Here is an 18,716-nt window from a genome sequence, read left to right on the forward strand (position 1 = left end):
AGAACCCCTGTCCCACACAACACCTTATGTTAACTGACTTGCTATTGAGGACAAAAAAATCACTTCTTAGACTTTGCTGACAACTGGTGTGCTGCACCAGAATTTGTTACAAATCTATCTCTTAAAAAAAAAAACTTGCAAATCAGCTTGATGGAGTTCAAAGGGCTTCCCACTGGTCTACCTACATGAGGAATGCAAAATGATGGACACGACTGAGTGACTGAACTGAACTGATATTCCTTCTAAGAAATGTGACTCTCATAGTGTTAAAGCCTTCAATGCAGGATGGGAAGCACTGATTCCCAAGAACGTTACTTTGAGTTAAGTTGAGAAGATTCACTCCTACATCACTTTCTGAAACCATGTGTACTACCTCTGTGTATATATTTGGTACTACCTATGTAGGAACCAGGTAATGGTCTTTGGGTCAAAGTATACACCACAACCAGAAGACACTATATCAAAATCACATGCTGTCACTTCTAAATTTGTTCTTTGCTCCATATTTGCAAGACCATTCCAATTTTCCATGGGGCCAGTCATCTCTGTCATGTGATGTTTGGTAGAATAAGTAGCTCTCATGTTTGTGTGCCTGTTGTTGATCTTGTTCTTCAAAAAGTGGGGCTCTTGGTCCAAATTGATGCTATTCAGAATCCTATGATAATAATACTATAAGCCAACAGTGCTGCTGATAGGGACAACAAATCCATGTTTAGAATATGCAGTCCTAGAAAGAAGAACCTCTCTCTTTTTCTACAAGTCTGAGAGGATAACTTGCCTTTGTGTGGCTTGGTTAATGAGTTATGATGCTACCTTATCAGTGCTCAATAACATTCTCTGCTTCTGACTAGCAGCACATACAGCAGGGGCAGCCATGGTGAGAGGGAGCCTATGCTATTGGGTTCACACAAATCCTCTATCACTGCCACCATGGATACTTTATTCATATTCTCTTGTGTAAATATTGATGCACCTGAGGACAGAGATGGGATGAGTTATTCCAAATTTGTAGCTGTCCAGTGCCTTCTCTATCATGAACACTCTGAAGATCATTGACGTGGGACAGAAGTGGGAAACACCTTCTGTCCTCAACCCATCTTTATATAAATAATTATTCTCCAAATCTCCTTATGTTCCAGTCTTGCTTCTCCCAAGCTCAATCCAGTCAGGACTTCCACCACTTGCAAACAGCCAATGAACATCATTGCAAGGCCACTTTTCCTCAAAATAAATGTCATGCCCATCTGTACTGTTGATTGTTTGCTGTAAATATTTTCTCTTTCCACTGCCTTTGAAGAGCAAAAGTGTTATCTGTGGTACTCAAAATTCTCCACCTGGCATAAAAACTTCTATGGGACTATGGACTGGTGAAACTTAAGGTATTGCATGTTTATATACTATGATCCATTAGATTTTGCAAGAATCAAATGCAAGTATTACCTGTGTATTCTTTAGTCATTGAGGGCAGCACAAAACTCTACTGTTCTCCTTGGATGTGTAGGTTCTCATACCTTCCAATACCTTGACTTTGTTGTTGTCCAGTCGCTCTGCTGTATCCAATTCTTTGCAACCCCATGGACTGCAGCACATGAGGCTTCCCTGTCCTTCACCATATCCTGGAACTTCCTCAAACTCATGTCCATTGAGGCGGTGATGCCATCCAACTATCTCATCCTCTGTCATCCCCTTCCCCTCCTGCCTTCTATCTCTCCCGGCATCAGGGTCTTTTCCAGTGAGTCAGGTCTTCACATCAAGTAGCAAAAATCTTGGAGCTTCAGCTTCAGCATCAGTTCTAATGAAAACTCAGGGTTAATTTCCTTTAGGATTGACTGGTTTTATCTCCTTGCAGTCCAAGGGATTCTCAGGAGTGTTCTCCAACACCACAGTTCGAAAGCATCAGTTCTTCGGCACTCAGCCTTCTTTATGGTCCAACTCTCACATCCATACATGACTATGGGAAAAATCATAGCTTTGACTATATGGAACTCTGTCAGCAAAGTAATGTCTCTGCTTTTTAATATGCTATCTAGGTTGGTCATAGTTTTTCTTCCAAGGAGCAAGCATCTTTTAATTTTATGGCTGCAGTCACCATCTGCAGTGATTTTGGAGCTCAAGAAAATAAAATTGGTCACTGTTTTCATTGTTTCCCCACCTATATGCCATTACGTAGTGGGACTGGATGCAGCGATCTTAGTTTTTTGAATGTTGAGTTTTAAGCCATATTTTCACTCTCCTCTTTCACCTTCATCAAGAAACTCTTTAGTTCTTCCTCGCTTTCTGCCATAAGGGTGGTGTCGTCTACATATCTGAGGTTATTGATATGTCCCCTGGCAATCTTGATTTCAGCTGTGCTTCATCCAGCCTGGCATTTCACATGATGTACTCTGCATATAAGTTAAATAAACATGGTGACAATTTACAGCCTCGATGCACCCCTTTACCAAATTTGAACCAGTTTGTTGATCCATATTCAATTCTAATTGTTGCTTCTTGACATGCATACAGATTGCTCAAGAGACAGATAAGGTGGTCTGGTATTCCCAGCTCTTGAAGACTTGGAAGTTTACAATTAGTAGATTTGAAGCTAATTTGTGTTAAGTCAGGCACACAGGTGCTTCCCAGGGGGCGCTAGTGGTAAAGAACCCGCCTGCCAGTGCAGGAGACTTAAGAGACATAGGTTTCATCCCTGGATTGGGAAGATCCCCTGGAGGAGGGCATGGCAGCCCTCTCCAGTATTCTTGCCTGGAGAATCCTATTTACAGAGGAACCTGTTGGTCTATAGTCCATAAGTTTGCAAAGAGTTGGACATGACTGAAGCAACTTAGCGTGCACCCATGCAGGCATACAGTGTTAAACAAAAGAGACAAAACAGATTATCATGGAACAAGTAAGGGAAAAACCAATTCTCTGGTGATGAATAGATCTGTTCCTGTGATATTCTTTTTTTTTTTTTTTTCCTGTGATATTCTTAAAAATATAACAATTGTGGTTTTTCAAAGTCATCTGCTTATAGACTAGTTGACCCATAAAAGCACGGGGAAGAGAAAGAAAACACTTCTAGATTAATACATAAGTTGACATAATATGAAAGAAAATAGTGGAAAATTAACACAACGTTGTAAATCAACTATAATTAAATAAAAATAAGTTAGAAAATAAAAAATGATAACAGAATATATATGAAAAATATGTTCTGTACATTCTCCTAATAAGACTAGTGAGTGGCAGAACAAGAATTTGAGTACTCTTCCATATGATTTTAATTCTCATAATTGAGTGATAGTTGCTCAGTCATGTCTGACTCTTTGCAATCCCATGGACTGTAGCCTGTCAGGCTACTCTGTCCTTGGAATTCTCCAGGCAAGAATACTAAGAGCTGTGGTCTTTCCTTCCTTTATAGAGATTTTATGATTGAAGATAAATTCAGAAGTAAAGAAAAGCACAATCTAAGAGTGAGTTTAGTAAAGAAAGTGTGTGCATGCATGTTAAGTCACTTCAGTCCTGTCTGACTCTTTATGATCCCATGTACTGTAGCCTGGCTGGTGCCTCTGTTCATGGGATTCTCCAGGCATGAATACTGGAGCGGGTTTTTATGCCTTTCTCAAGGGCATTTTCCTGACCTAGGGATCTCTTATGTCTCCTGCATTGGCAGGCAGGTTCTTTATCACTAGTGCCACCAGGGAAGCCGAGTACAGAAAGTGGATAATGTAAATTAGAAACATCTTAAAAAGGCACAGACACAGTCATAAGAATGATAACATATGTCCATGCATTTCAGTGGTATTTCATGCCACTAAACCATAATCCAGTACATTTAGAATATTTAGAGAAAATGTTTGGACTTAACCTTAACACTATAGATCTAGTTGGAAAAGTCAGTGACTGGGGCCTCAGGGAAAAATGAACATCTGCGGTCAGTAAGGAAACACTAGGCCTTGTCCAAAATGCACCCTGGGAGGTGGGAAAATACATGCCAGGGATTGGTGTGAAACCAATGTGATTTTTCAGTGTGCATATCTTCTACTGGGGAGAACTCAGTAACTGCTCAGTAATGCCATTCTGACTGTCTAACAAGTGATCCCAAAGAGCAAAAGATTCAGGAGACCAGGCTGGACAATCCAGGAGACCAACTGAAATTCCATGGCTGACTATTCCAACCCCATTTAAGAAATACACATTCGTTTTTCAAATCCTTTTCAGGCAAGAGGAAATTCTGCTAGTCTTGATATTACAATTTCTCTATAAGTTCTTTTGTATAAATTGGTTCTAGTCCTACTTATGTCTTGTAAGTTAGACTTTAGAAGGGTCAAGCCATCAACTGTAGTTGATAATGACTATGCATGCAAAATTAAAAAGAAAACCCATCTATTGATAAACTATTAGAAAGAATGAGGAAGTTTGGTTATAGTATCAACATACATGAACTAATTGCTATTTTATATGTCAGAAACAGGACTTCGCCGGTAGCTCAGATGATGAAGAATCTGCCTGCAATGCAGGAGGCCTGGGATCGATCCCTGGGTCAGGAAGATGCCCTGGAGAAGAAGATGGCAATCCACCACAGTGTTCATGCCTGAAGAATTCCATGGACAGAAGACCCTAGTGGGCTACAGTCTATGGGGTCACAAAGAGTGAGACACACATTCGCATACATATGAAAACACACATACACACACACATTTCACACATACGTATGAAAACACACATACACATACACATGTCAGAAACACTGAAGAATCAGAATTTTAAGTTGTACCCTAAAATAGCATAAATTTATGCTGTTATGTTTCATAATTATGAAACACCTAGAAATAAATCTAATAGAAATGGGAAGACCTCTACAGAGATCAGTATAAATACTTTGATCAAGCAATTCTACTTGCAGATATTTATCCAATAGAAATGTTTATATACATGTACCAAAGAACCTGTTCTAAAACTTGAAAGCAGCATGATTTTATTAGCCCCAAACTGCAAACAATATATCAATGGGAAACAAATGAAAGTTGTCATATTCATTCAGTGGAAGATGATACCGTAAGGAGAATAAGTGAACTTCAGATAATTACATGGATCAGTGTCACAATCCTAATATAAAGAACAAGTGGCCAGTTATATAGTATCTCATTTATATGAAGTTCAGAAAAATCGTGACCTTGCCTACATTTGGGAATGAATGAGAGAATTTGAAGATAGCAAGTTCTATTTCTTAAGCTGGTAAGAGTGACAGGAGTGTGTTCATTTGGAGGTCATCTATCAAGTTGGGCATTTTCTCATGTGAAATGGAAATAATAAATGTGGGGCATTGTATGAGCTCAGAATGAATAATTCATAGTATATGCATATGTGTATAAATCCTCACATCATGAATGCTATATAATAACACCAAACACAATATGGAATGAATACTGGCACAAGATTTATCTAGAAATTCAGGTAAGATTCCCTGCTTCTGGGAGATGCTAGAAGTGATTATAAAAAGAAGAAAGCAGGATGTAAGAATCATGAGTACGTTGAAAACAAACATGATTATGAAGATTTTTATGAAGATAGTAGCAGAAACTGAAGAAAGTCGTGAGTATGTGTCTTCATAAGTTGCATGTAGAGAGAAGATGAAGATCCTGATTTCTGAGTCAAAGTAGAGACCAACACTCCATATCAAGGATGCAGGAATGTGGAACATGACTCATATACACAGGAAGAAGAGAATCAAGGGGAGGTCCTCCACACTCCATCAAGCTGATTCTCAACCTTTTAAACAGGGAGATTAATAACAAAAATTTGGTGATAGAACACTGGCTTTAGCAACATTTGGAAGTAAAATTTGTTCTGGAATGCCAAATCAGGTGATGAGAAGGTTGGTTTGAGAGACAGTGATTCTTTAGCAAAGTGATCAGCAGCAGGAAGGCTGGCAGCAGCTGGACACACAGCTGGGGTGGCAGCAGGTGGTCCTACAATGGGTGGTCTGACAGCAGACAGGGGGGCAGCAAAGCTGGCAGCAGCTGGACCCACAGCTCTGGTCTTGGCACCCAGGCAGGCAGCAGCACGTGGGGTGGTAGCAGGTTCTGTGGCAGTACACGGATGTACAGTGAGCTGGCTGGCAGCAAGACTGACCACAGTTAGACCCACCACAGTTTTGTCCACAGCTGCAGGATCCACAGCAAGCGGGCTGACAGCCAGTGGTCACACAAGTAGGTTTGTAGCAAGTGATTTGACAGCAAGTTGAGGGGCAGCAGGACTGGCAGCGGCTGGACCCACAAGAGCTACATCCACTACAGGTGGGCTGGAAGCTCGTGGTCCTACAGCAGGTGGTCCTGCCACAGGCAGGCTGGCAGCAAGGGGAGCAGTAGGAATGGGTCATGGTCTCAGGGTGGTGTGTGGGTTCTTACACAGAGGTGAGTTCTCAGATTCTGATCACTTCTTCAATTCTAGTACTTTTATACACTGGGCTCTCAATATGTGAACCAATAAACAGGATTTTCCTTACTGTTGTTTACATTGTTTTCACAGTCACTGATGGAATTTTAGAGGAGGAAGTTGTTCCCTAAGGGTTATGAATCTTTGGTAAATAAGGATTTAATCTGTTTCCCAATTGAGAATAGTTCATAGAAACATTTTTCAGGGAAAAGAAAGGCGATCACATTATCAACATCATTCCTGCTTCAGTCATAATATGATCATGTGATACAGTTTTCACTGGCCTGAGGCGGGTCATAGCAGTTGTCCCTCCCTAGCTTTGGTGCTTTTGCTATATGGAAATTGGCAATTTCCTAATTTATCTTTAGGTTTTAAACTTTTTAAGGTAACAAGTGAATGGTAAATACAAATAATTAATTACCAGCTTTATAGATTATGATGCAATGAACAAACCCATGTCAATATTACCAGGTTAAGAAATAGAAATTAAAAGTGGTCCTTTCCAATTATACCCTCTTCACTAATCCCCATATGTGCTAAATACTCTATTGATGACTTACAACCCTTTAGGTCAGTTTTAACTTTTTTTTTAACCTTTATGTAATAAAAGAATATAGAATTGACTTCCCTTTACATTATGAGTGTGAGATTCAACAAAGTTATTATTTGTAGTTTATCTATTGTCATTGCTCTAAAATCTTGGATTGTATGTGAATATGACACAATTTATTTGTTGACTGTCCTCCTGATGTACATTTTTTTTAAGGTTTAATATTGAAAAGAGTCCTATAAATGTTTTTGTACCAGTTGTTTGATAAACACATTTCTTTGGATGTAAACCTAAGAGTAGGTGGCTCATATAATTGCTTGGTCAAATGTTTATCCTATTCTATGTATCCTATTCTTGCCCATCTTCCATTTGATTTATTCCTAGATATTCTAATTTTTATGCTAATTTTATTTTATAATTGAATTTTTTCGATTGCTTCTGACATACAAAAATATATTCATATATGTTGATGTTGTAACTAAGCTCTCTTATTATTTTTAATATTTAGCAATAGATTTTTTGAGAAATTTTACATGCACAATCATGTCATCTACAGATGATGATAGCTTTATCCATTTCATAGAAGACTTTAAAGTTTTTTTTAATTAATTTATTTTGTATTGAAGGATAATTGCTTTACAGAATTTTGCTGTTTTCTGTCAAATCTCAAAATGAATCAGCCATAGGTATACATATATCCCCTCCCTTTTGAACCTCTCTCCCATGTCCCTTCCCATCCCACCCCTTTAGGTTGATCCAGAGCCCCTGTTTGAGTTTCCTGCCATACAGCAAATTCCCATTGGCTATCTATTTAACATATGGTAATATAAGTTTCTGTGCTACTCTTTCCATACATCTCACCCTCTCCTCCCCTCTCCCCATGTCTATAAGTCTATTCTCTATGTCTGTTTCTCCATTATTGCCCTGTAAATAAGTTCTTCAGTACCATTTTTCTAGATTCTGTATATATGCTTTAGAATACAGTATTTACCTTTCTCTTTCTGACTCACTTCCCTCTGTAGATTCTAGGTTCATCCACCTCATTAGAACTGACTCACATGCATTCCTTTTTCTGGCTGAGTGATATTCCATTGTCTATATGTACCACAACTTCTTTATCCATTCAACTGTCGATGGACATCTAGGTTACGTCCATGTTCTAGCTATTGTAAATAGCATAGCAACCTTTTTAAAATTAAAGAATAGTTGGTTTACATATTGTGTTAGTTTCAGGTGTATGGTAAAGTGATTCAGTTATATGTATATATATATTTTTCAGATTATTTTCCGTTGTAGATTATTAAAAGATATTGACTACTGTATCCTGTATTATGCAGTAAATCCTTGTTACTTATCTGTTTTATTCAATATATATGTGGTAGTGTGTACTTGTTAATCCTATACTTCTAATTTGTTCCTCTCCCCTTATCTTTCTCTCTTGGTAATGATAAGTTTGTTTTCTATGTCTGTGAGTCTCTGTTTTCTAAATAGATTCATTTATATTGCTTTTTTGATTCCACATATAAGTACTGCAGTCCTTAGGGTCACAGCCAGACATGACTGAGTGACTGAACAACATAAGTGATATCATATGATATTTGTCTTTCCTCCTCTGACTTAATTCACTTGGTATGACATTACCTAGGTCCATTCACATTGCTTCAAATGGCAATATTTAATTCAATTTTCTGGTTGAGTAATATTCCTTTGGTGTGTATACACACACACACACACACACACACACCATATCTTCTTTACCCATTCATCTATTGATGTATTCCTAGGTTGCTTCTATGTGTTAGCTATTTAAATAGTGTTATAAGCCAACTCATTAGAGAAGACTCTGATGCTGGTAAAGAGTGGAGGCAGGAGAAGAAGGGTACAACAGAGGATGAGATGATTGGATGGCATCACCGACTCAATAGACATGAGTTTGAGCAAGCTCTGGGAGATGGTGAAGGACAGGGAAGCCTGGCGTGCTGCTGTCCATGGGGTCACAAAGAGTCGGACACGAATGAGCGACTGAACAATGATGAATGATGAGGCTAGCAGCCTTTTTATCTTTTATAAAAATTAATTTCTTTACTTTAATTGCAGGCTAATTACTTTACAAGATTGTAGTGGTTTTTGCCACACATTGACATGAATCAGCCATGGGTGTACATGCATCCCCCATCCCGAACCCCCTTCCCACCTCCCTCCCCATCCCATCCCTCTGGGTTGTCCCAGTGCGCCAGCTTTGAGTGCCCTGTTTCATGCATCGAACTTGGACTGGTCATCTGTTTCATATATGGTAATATACATGTTTCAATGCTATCCTCTCAAATCATCCCACCCTCGCCTGCTCCCACAGAGTCCAAAAGTCTGTTCTTTATATGTTTCTCTTTGCTGTCTTGCATACAGGGTCATTGTTACCATCTTTCTAAATTCCATATATATACATTAATATACTATATTGGTGTTTTTCTTTCTGACTTACTTTTTCATCCACCTCATTAGAACTGATTCCAATGTATTCTTTTTAATAGCTGGGTGATATTCCACTGTTTATATGTACCACAACTTTCTCATCCATTCATCTGCCAGTGGACATCTAGCTTGCTTCCATGGCCTAGCTATTGTAAACAGTGCTGCAGTGAACATTGGGGTACATGTGTATCTTTCAGTTCTGGTTTCCTCAGTGTGTATGCCCAGCAGTGGGATTGCTAGGTTGTATGGCAGTTCTATTTCTAGTTTTTTAAGGAATCTCCACACTGTTCTCCATAGTGGTTGTCCTAGTCTGCATTCCCACCAACAGTGTAAGAGGGTTCCCTTTTCTCCACACCCTCTCCAGCATTATTGTTTGTAGACTTTTGGATAGCAGCCATTCTGACTGGTGTGAGATGGTACCTCATTGTAGTTTTGATTTGCATTTCTCTGATAATGAGTGATGTTGAGCATCTTTTCATGTGTTTGCTAGCCATCTGTATGTCTTCTTTGGAGAAATGTCTGTTTAGTTCTTTGGCCCCTTTTTCGTTTTTTTTTTTTTTTTTTTTTTTTTTTTTTTGCCCTTGTGCATTCTTTTTTATTTTATTTTATTTTATTTATTTTTTTGTCATACATTGATATGAATCAGCCATAGATCTACACGTATTCCCCATCCCGATCCCCCCCTCCCACCTCCCTCCCCACCCGATTCCTCCGGGTCTTCCCAGTGCACCAGGCCCGAGCACTTGTCTCATGCATCCCACCTGGGCTGGTGATCTGTTTCACCATAAATAGTATACATGCTGTTCTTTTGAAATATCCCAGCCTCACATTCTCCCACAGAGTTCAAAAGTCTGTTCTGAATTTCTGTGTCTCTTTTTCCGTTTTGCACATAGGGTTACGTCACCATCTTTCTAAATTCCATATATATGCGTTAGTATGCTGTAATGTTCTTTATCTTTCTGGCTTACTTCACTCTGTATAAGGGGCTCCAGTTTCATCCATCTCATTAGGACTGATTCAAATGAATTCTTTTTAACGGCTGAGTAATATTCCATGGTGTATATGTACCACAGCTTCCTTATCCATTCATCTGCTGATGGGCATCTAGGTTGCTTCCATGTCCTGGCTATTATAAACAGTGCTGCGATGAACATTGGGGTGCACGTGTCTCTTTCAGATCTGGTTTCCTCAGTGTGTATGCCCAGAAGTGGGATTGCTGGGTCATATGGCAGTTCTATTTCCAGTTTTTTAAGAAATCTCCACACTGTTTTCCATAGCGGCTGTACTAGTTTGCATTCCCACCAACAGTGTAAGAGGGTTCCCTTTTCTCCACACCCTCTCCAGCATTTATTGCTTGTAGACTTTTGGATAGCAGCCATCCTGACTGGCGTGTAATGGTACCTCATTGTGGTTTTGATTTGCATTTCTCTGATAATGAGTGATGTTGAGCATCTTTTCATGTGTTTGTTAGCCATCTGTATGTCTTCTTTGGAGAAATGTCTGTTTAGTTCTTTGGCCCATTTTTTGATTGGGTCATTTATTTTATTTAAGGATCTAAATGTAAGACCAGAAACTATAAAACTCCTAGAGGAGAACATAGGCAAAACACTCTCCGACATAAATCACAGCAAGATCCTCTACGACCCACCTCCCAGAATATTGGAAATAAAAGCAAAACTAAACAAATGGGACCTAATGAAACTTAAAAGCTTTTGCACTACAAAGGAAACTATAAGTAAGGTGAAAAGACAGCCCTCAGATTGGGAGAAAATAATAGCAAATGAAGAAATAGACAAAGGATTAATCTCAAAAATATACAAGCAACTCCTGGCCCATTTTTTGATTGAGTTATTTATTTTTCTGGTATTGAACTGCATGAGCTGCTTGTATATTTTTGAGATTAGTTCTTTGTCAGTTTCTTCATTTGCTATTATTTTCTCCCATTCTGAAAGTTGTCTTTTCACCTCACTTACAGTTTCCTGTGTTGTGAAAAAGCTTTTAAGTTTAATTAGGTCCCATTTGTGTATTTTTGCTTTTTTTCCATTACTCTGGGAGGTGGGCCATAGAGGATCCTGCTGTGATTTATGTCAGAGAGTGTTTGCCTTTGTTTTCCTCTATGAGTTTTATAGTTTCTGGTCTTACATTTATATCTTTAATCCATTTTGAGTTTATTTTTGTGTATGGTGCTAGAAAGTATTCTAGTTTCATTCTTTTACAGGTGGTTGACCACTATTCCCAGCACCACTGGTTAAAGAGATTGTCTTTTCTCCCTAGTATATTCTTGCCTCCTTTGTCAAAGATAAGGTGTCCATAGGTACATGGATTTATCTCTAGGGTTTCTATTTTGTTCCACTGATCTTTATTTGTCTTTGTGTCAGTATTATACTGTCTTGATGACTGTAGCTTTGTAGTATAGTCTGAAGTCAGCAGCCTTTTTATCTTGTAAAATTTTTTCTTATCCTAGTTCACTGGTACAGTTGAGCAGAATAGTGAAGAAGATATCTTTGTGTATTCTCTCTAGAAGGGACAACTCTCAATATTTCATAATTCAACAGAATGCTTTCTGTCTTTTTTGGTAGATTGTTTCCATCAGAGTAACTAGAGGTTTCCTATTCCTTGCTAAGGTATCCTATATTGGAAATGTGTTGACATTTCTAAAATGCTTTCTCTTTACCTGTTGAGATACACTTATGATTATTCTCCTGTAGTTTTTCAATTAGTGTTCTTTTCAAACATCGATTAACGTTCAAATGCTAAACCAACCTTGTAATTATGAAAACAATTCAATGTTTTCATCTGATCAATAGCCATGCAAATGTGAAAACCCAGACAAGTGTGTAAGACAAACCTATTCCACTGAGCTTTACATTTGCATTTTGAAAAAGATTGGAGACTGTGTTATCAATTAAAAATATAATTTGAAAAATCTACAAATTATAAATACTGGAGGTGTGGGGAAGAAGGAACCCTTTTCTACTATTAATGGAATGTAAACTGATAGAGCTACCATGGAGAACAGTATGAGATTTCTTAAAAAACTAAAAATATAGCTGCCATATGACCTAGTAATTCTGCTACCGAGCATATACCCCGAGATAACGATAATTCAAAAAGCCTCATGCATTCCAGTGTTTATTGCAGCACTATTTACAATAGCCAGGACATGGAAGCAAACTAAATGTCTATCAACAGATGAATGAATAAAGAAGATGTGGTACATATATACAATGGACTATTACTCAGGCAAAAAAAGTATGAAATTGGTCATTTGCAGAGATATGGATGGACCTAGAGTCTTCATACACAGTGAAGTTAAGTCAGAAAAAGAAAAAGAAATATCATAAATTAACGTGTATGCATGGGCATGCACACACGCACACACATAACCTAGCAAAACAGTAGAGATGACCTTTTTGCAGGGCAGGAATAGAGACACAGACATGTGGACACAGGGAGGGAAGAGGGGGTGGGATGAATTGAGAGATTGGAATTGACATGTATAAATTGCCATGTATAATAGAAGATAGAAAGTGAGAACTAGTTATATAGCACAGGGAGCTCAGCTCAGTGCTCTGTGGTGACAGAATGTGCGGGATGGGGGTGGCGAGGAAGGGAGGTCCAAGAGGGACGGAGTATATGTATGCACATAGCTGATTCACTTCTTGTAAAGCAGAGACTAACACAATGTTGTAAAGCAACTATTCCTCAATAAATAAATAAAATATACTTAGACTTCTATGACATGTAATGCAACTAGTTCTTAAATATTATTGCGGAAATGAGCCAAAAGGAAGTTTACACTAACATAACAGGAATAGGCAATCCCAAAGAATGCTCAAACTACTGCACAATTGCACTCATCTCACACACTGGTAAGGTAATGCTAAAAATTCTCCAAGCCAGGCTTCAGCAATACGTGAACCGTGAACTTCCAGATGTTCAAGCTGGTTTTAGGAAAGGCAGAGGAACCAGAGATCAAATTGCCAATATCCACTGGATCACCAAAAAAGCAAGAGAGTTCCAGAAAAACATCTATTTCTGCTTTATTGACTACGCCAAAGACTTCGACCGTGTTGATCACAATAAACTGTGGAAAATTCTGAAAGAGATGGGAATACCAGGCCACCTGACCTGCCTCTTGAGAAATCTGTGTGCAGGTCAGGAAGCAACAGTTAGAACTGGACATGGAACAGCAGACTGGTTCCAAATAGGAAAAGGAGTACATCAAGGCTGTATGTTGTCACCATGCTTATTTAACTTATATGCAGAGTACATCATGAGAAACGCTGGGCTGGAGGAAGCACAAGCTGGAATCAAGATTGCCAGGAGAAATATCAATAACCTCAGATATGCAGATGACACCACCCTTATGGCAGAGAGTGAAGAGGAACTGAAAAGCCTCTTGATGAAAGTGAAAGAGGAGAGTGAAAAAGTTGGCTTAAAGCTCAACATTCAGAAAACTAAGATCACGGCATCTGGTCCCATCAGTTCATGGGAAATAGATGGGGAGACAGTGGAAACAGTGGCTGACTTTAATTTTTTGGGCTCCAAAATCACTGCAGATGGTGACTGCAGCCATGATATTAAAAGATGCTTGCTTCTTGGAAGGAAAGTTATGACCAACCTAGGTAGCATATTAAAAAGCAGAGACATCACTTTGCCAACAAAGGTCCGTCTAGTCAAGGCTATGGTTTTTCCAGTAGTCATGTATGGATGTGAAAGTTGGACTATAAAAAGAGCTGAGCCCTGAAGAATTGATGCTTTTGAACTGTGGTGTTGGAGGAAACTCGTGAGAGTCCCTTGGACTGCAAGGAGATCCAACCAATCAATCCTAAAGGAAATCAGTCCTGAATATACATTGGAAGGACTGATGCTGAAGCTGAAACTCCAATACTTTGGCCACTTGATGTGAAGAACTGACTCATTGGAAAAGACCCGGATGCTGGGAAAGATTGAAGGCAGGAGGAGAAGGGGACGACACAGGATGAGATGGTTGGATAGCATCAGTGACAATGCATGAATTGTCTCATTCTGAATTTCTACTGAAAGAGCACTTTTTTTTTTCAGGTAATTAATTAAATTCCTTGCTCTTTCAGTAGAAATTCAGGAGAAGGAGACAATTCAGAATTTTACTTGTGTGATATTAAGAAACAAGTCCCTTTATATGGACTTTCTCTTGTGATGACACAATGGATTCTAAAAATATTTGATACAGTTGAGTTGCATTAGTGGCTGAACTGGCCCGAGACAGGAAAGTCTCCACGCTTTCACCAGAGCTCTAAACGCATCTACTGCTCTAACATGTAACTGCTGCTTGCTGCATTTTAGGAAACCGATACAGGAATGACGTTGAAACAGGCATTATCTATTATATATACATGTATGCGTGCATTCTCAGTCCCTCAGCTGTGTCTGACTCTTTGCAACTCCATGGACTGTATGATCCAGCCATGATCCTCGATCCATGGGATTCTCTAGGCAAGAATATTGGAGTGGGTTGCCATTTCCTTTGCAGAGGATCTACTTGTCCCAGGGATGGAACCTGCATCTCCTATGTCTCCTGCTTTGGCAGGTGAATTTGTTATCACTGAGCCACCTAGGAAGCCCCAGCTATTAAATGTGAGGGATTTATCATTCCTCCCATTGTTGAAGTAGCAATTCAGTTTCATAACATAATAGACCTCAGTATTGGATATCGTTTCTGCTTATATTTTCATGTAAATATAGGTGTCCTTATGCAAAAACAGAGGAGAAGGCAATGGCAACCCACTCCAGTACTCTTGCCTGGAAAATCCTATGGATGGAGGAGCCTGGTAGGCTGCAGTCCTTGGGGTCACTAGGAGTTGGACATGACTGAGCGACTTTACTTTCACTTTTCACTTTCATGCATTGGAGAAGGAAATGGCAACCCACTCCAGTGTTCTTGCCTGGAGAATCCCAGGCATAGTGGAGCCTGGTGGGCTGCTGTCTATGGGGTCGCACAGAGTCGTACACGACTGAAGTGACTTAGCAGCAGCAGCAAGCAAAAACAGAAGTTGCCTGGGATCTCAGCTTGTCCATCATTAGTTACATAATATTTCACAGTGAAATTTCTCATCTAAAAATGTATGAATTAGTTAATGGCAGGATGTTTGCACCTCAGGTTGTATAGCTCATATGGTATGCAATATGGATACATGTTCATATATTAGCAATGCTGTACAATAAATCAAACACAATGTGGAGTGAATTGTGGAATCGAATTTATTAAGATACAGGTATGTAAGACTCCTGCATCTAGGAAGAGAACACAAAGTGGTCTTAAGGAAGAAAGCAAGTTACAGGATCCCTGAGTACACCGATAAAGAAAATATGTTTATGAAGATTATGGTCAATTGCAGAAACCTATGAAAATGTTATGAGGATTTGTTTTCAAAAATTATTTAGAATGACTAGGAAGTAGATCTTGACATCAGAGTGAATACCCAGACAAACTCCATATGAAGGATGCATGAAATTGATATATTATCCCCACACAGGGAAAGAAGAGATAGGGCAAAGCCTTTTTCACTCCATTCAGCTGACTCACAAGCTTTTAAACAGGAGATGAGTAACAGAAATTCTGGGAGAACATGCTAGTTGTCGGCGAAGTCTAGTAAGTGATTTTGTCCACACAATAGCAAGCTAGTTAACAAATGATGTTGTGTGGGGATGGGGAAACTTTGGTGAAGAGATCAGCAACAGGAAGGCTGGCAGCAGCTGGACACACAGCTAGGGCGACAGCAGGTGGTCTGACAGCAGACAGGGCGGCTGCAAGGCTGGCAGCAGCTGGATCCACATTCTTGGGCTTGGCACCCAGGCAGGCAGCAGCACGTGGGGTGGTAGCAGATTCTGTGGCAGTACACAGGAGCACAGCAAGCTGGCTGACAGCAAGGCTGGCCGCAGCTGGACCCACTGAAGGTTTGCCCACAGCTGCTGGACCCACAGCAGGTGGGCTGACAGCAGGTGGTCACACAAGCAGGCTTGCGGCAGGTGGTCCTACAGCAGGTGGTTTCACTAGTTTGATAGCAAGTTGCAGGGCAGGAGGACTGGCAGCAGATGGTCTCACAGCAGGTGGGCTGACAGCAGGGTTTGCTGCAACAGGTGGGCTGGCAGCAGGTGGTCACACAAGTAGGTCTGCAGCAGGTGGTCCTGCAGCAGGTGGTTTGACAGCTAGTTGGGGGGCAGCAGGGCTTGCAGCAGCTGGACTCACAGCAGGTGGTCCTGCAGCTAATGGGCTGACAGCAGGTGGGCTGGCAGCACGGGGAGCAGCACGAGTGGGCCATTGGGTCTGTGAGGAGGGTGCACTCCTGTTCAGAAGTGAGTTTCTCAGATTCTGCTCACTCCTCCTGTTCTGGGGCTTTTATATCCTGGACCCCCAATGTTGGGACCAAGAAGCAGGACTTTCCTGGTTGTTCTTTATGTTTTTGTTGTAGTTTTGATAATAGTTGTGGAGGAAGTTGCTTTCTTAGTGTTTTATAGACAGGCCTTTGTAAATTAGTGTTTGATCTTTTCCTTAATTGGGTCTAGTACTTAAGAATCTTTCCTAGAAATGAAAAAGTCAGGAATCATCACCAGCAGCATTTCTGGTCCTGTGACATCATCTGGTCATGGGTAGTTCCTGCTGGCTCTGTGAAGGTCAGAATAGTTCTCCTTTCTCAGCTTTGTTCCTTTGGCTCTACTTAGACTGCGACATGCCTCGAAACGGTCGGGATGCTTATACATTCTGTGATGAATGAAGCCTGCTTGACTTCAAGCCCGGTCTCTGACAAAGTCAGAGTTAAGACTTCCACATGTATTTGTATATATCTGTATTTGGAAACTAGTTTGAAATGTTTCCCAATTTTATCAGGGTCATCTGATTAGAGGATGGTTGGCACATTGTTTTTCAAATGAAAATCAGCACCAAAACTGGAATAGAGGCAAAGCTGAATCCTATTTTCAAACAGCATCCCTTCCTTACTGTTTCGGTGCTATTTTCTAGTTAGGCTAATGACCTGTGGTGAGACATCCCAACTTGCGTATACTTTCTTCTACAACTTGTGACAAGCGGGTTAGATAGGAGAATAACTAAGGTATGTTTGAATCTGTAAATTTATATATTCCGACAAATGTTGAATCTCAGCCACAATTTCTTAAAGCTTTTAGGCCCCATTTTCTCTCTTTTATATGTATATGTTAGAGTATAATTGCGATGTAATGGAGAAACATATAGTCAACAGCAGTAGAAAGGATAAAATGATAATGTAATTCCAATGGCAGAAAAAAGGAAAAAATTTAAAATTTGTGTGGAACCACAAAATATCCAATGCAATATTGAAAAAGAGGAACAAAGCTGGAAGCATCATCTTCCTTGATTCCAAACAGTATTACAAAGCTCTATTAAACAAAACAGGATGGGTTGGAAAAAACTGGCACTTAGATCAATGAAATAGAATAAAGAGGCCAGAAATAAGTCCACACATTATATGACCTACTAATTTATTACAAAGGAGCGAAGAATATATTAATGCAATAAGGAAATTGCAATCTTTTAAACAAATAGTGGTGTGAAAACTGGGCAGCCATGTGCCAAGAAACTAGACTCCTCTTGTACACCATCCACAAAAATTAACTCTAAATCGATTAAAGACCTGAACTTAAGACCTGAGATTATAAAACTCCTGGAAGAGAAAATAGATAGGAAGCTCTTTGACATTGGTCTTAGTGTTGACTTTTTGGATTTGACACCAAAAGTAGAGGCAACAGATCTAAAAGTGGGAATAATTAAATAGTTTATGCCTAGAAAAGGAAACTGTCAACACAATGAAAAGGAAACCTATTGAATTGAGAGAAAATATTTTCAAATCATATTTCATAAAGGGTTGATATTCAAAATGCATAACTCCATAACTCACATGACTCACTACTCACATGACTCAATAGCAAAAATGAAACAACCTCATTTAAAATGGGCAGAGGTTCTAAAGACATACTTTTCCACAGAAGACATGCACATGGCCATCAGATACATGAAAAGGTGTTTAATATCACTAATCAACAGGAATGCAAATCAAACCCACAATGAGATATCAGTTCATACCGGATTTAGCATGGCTATCATAAAAGTGTCAAGACATACAAAGTTTTAATGAGAATATGACAAAAGGGAACCCCTTTCCCTGCTAGTTGAAATGGGAATTGGTGCAGCCACTATGAAAAAAAAATGGAGTTTCCTCAAAATTAAAAATAGGACACGGGGAAAATAGAATATGATCTAAAT

General features: G+C 39.5%; 3 protein-coding genes across 3 annotated transcripts in view; all 3 read right to left on the reverse strand.

The window, feature by feature from the left end:
* Nucleotides 1–5,733: 5,733 nt before the first annotated feature.
* The window catches only part of LOC122442000 (keratin-associated protein 9-3-like), a 28,038-nt gene continuing 15,055 nt past the window's right edge, over nt 5,734–18,716 (reverse strand). Inside the window, exon 2 of the mRNA XM_043469227.1 lies at nt 5,734–5,792. The gene's annotated coding sequence lies outside the window, so the exon portion shown is untranslated. The remainder of the gene's footprint in view (nt 5,793–18,716) is intronic.
* Nucleotides 5,894–6,361, reverse strand: LOC122442102 (keratin-associated protein 9-2-like). Its single transcript, XM_043469434.1, has one exon. The coding sequence runs from the start codon at nt 6,359–6,361 to the stop codon at nt 5,894–5,896; it is 468 nt and encodes a 155-aa protein (XP_043325369.1).
* On the reverse strand, nt 15,657–16,864 carry LOC122442073 (keratin-associated protein 9-3-like). The gene has a single exon (XM_043469365.1). It carries the CDS (start codon nt 16,738–16,740, stop codon nt 16,150–16,152), a length of 591 nt encoding a protein of 196 aa, XP_043325300.1. The 5' UTR covers nt 16,741–16,864; the 3' UTR covers nt 15,657–16,149.

Source organism: Cervus canadensis, chromosome 1, assembly GCF_019320065.1.
Source record: "Cervus canadensis isolate Bull #8, Minnesota chromosome 1, ASM1932006v1, whole genome shotgun sequence".
Classification (NCBI taxonomy): domain Eukaryota; kingdom Metazoa; phylum Chordata; class Mammalia; order Artiodactyla; family Cervidae; genus Cervus; species Cervus canadensis.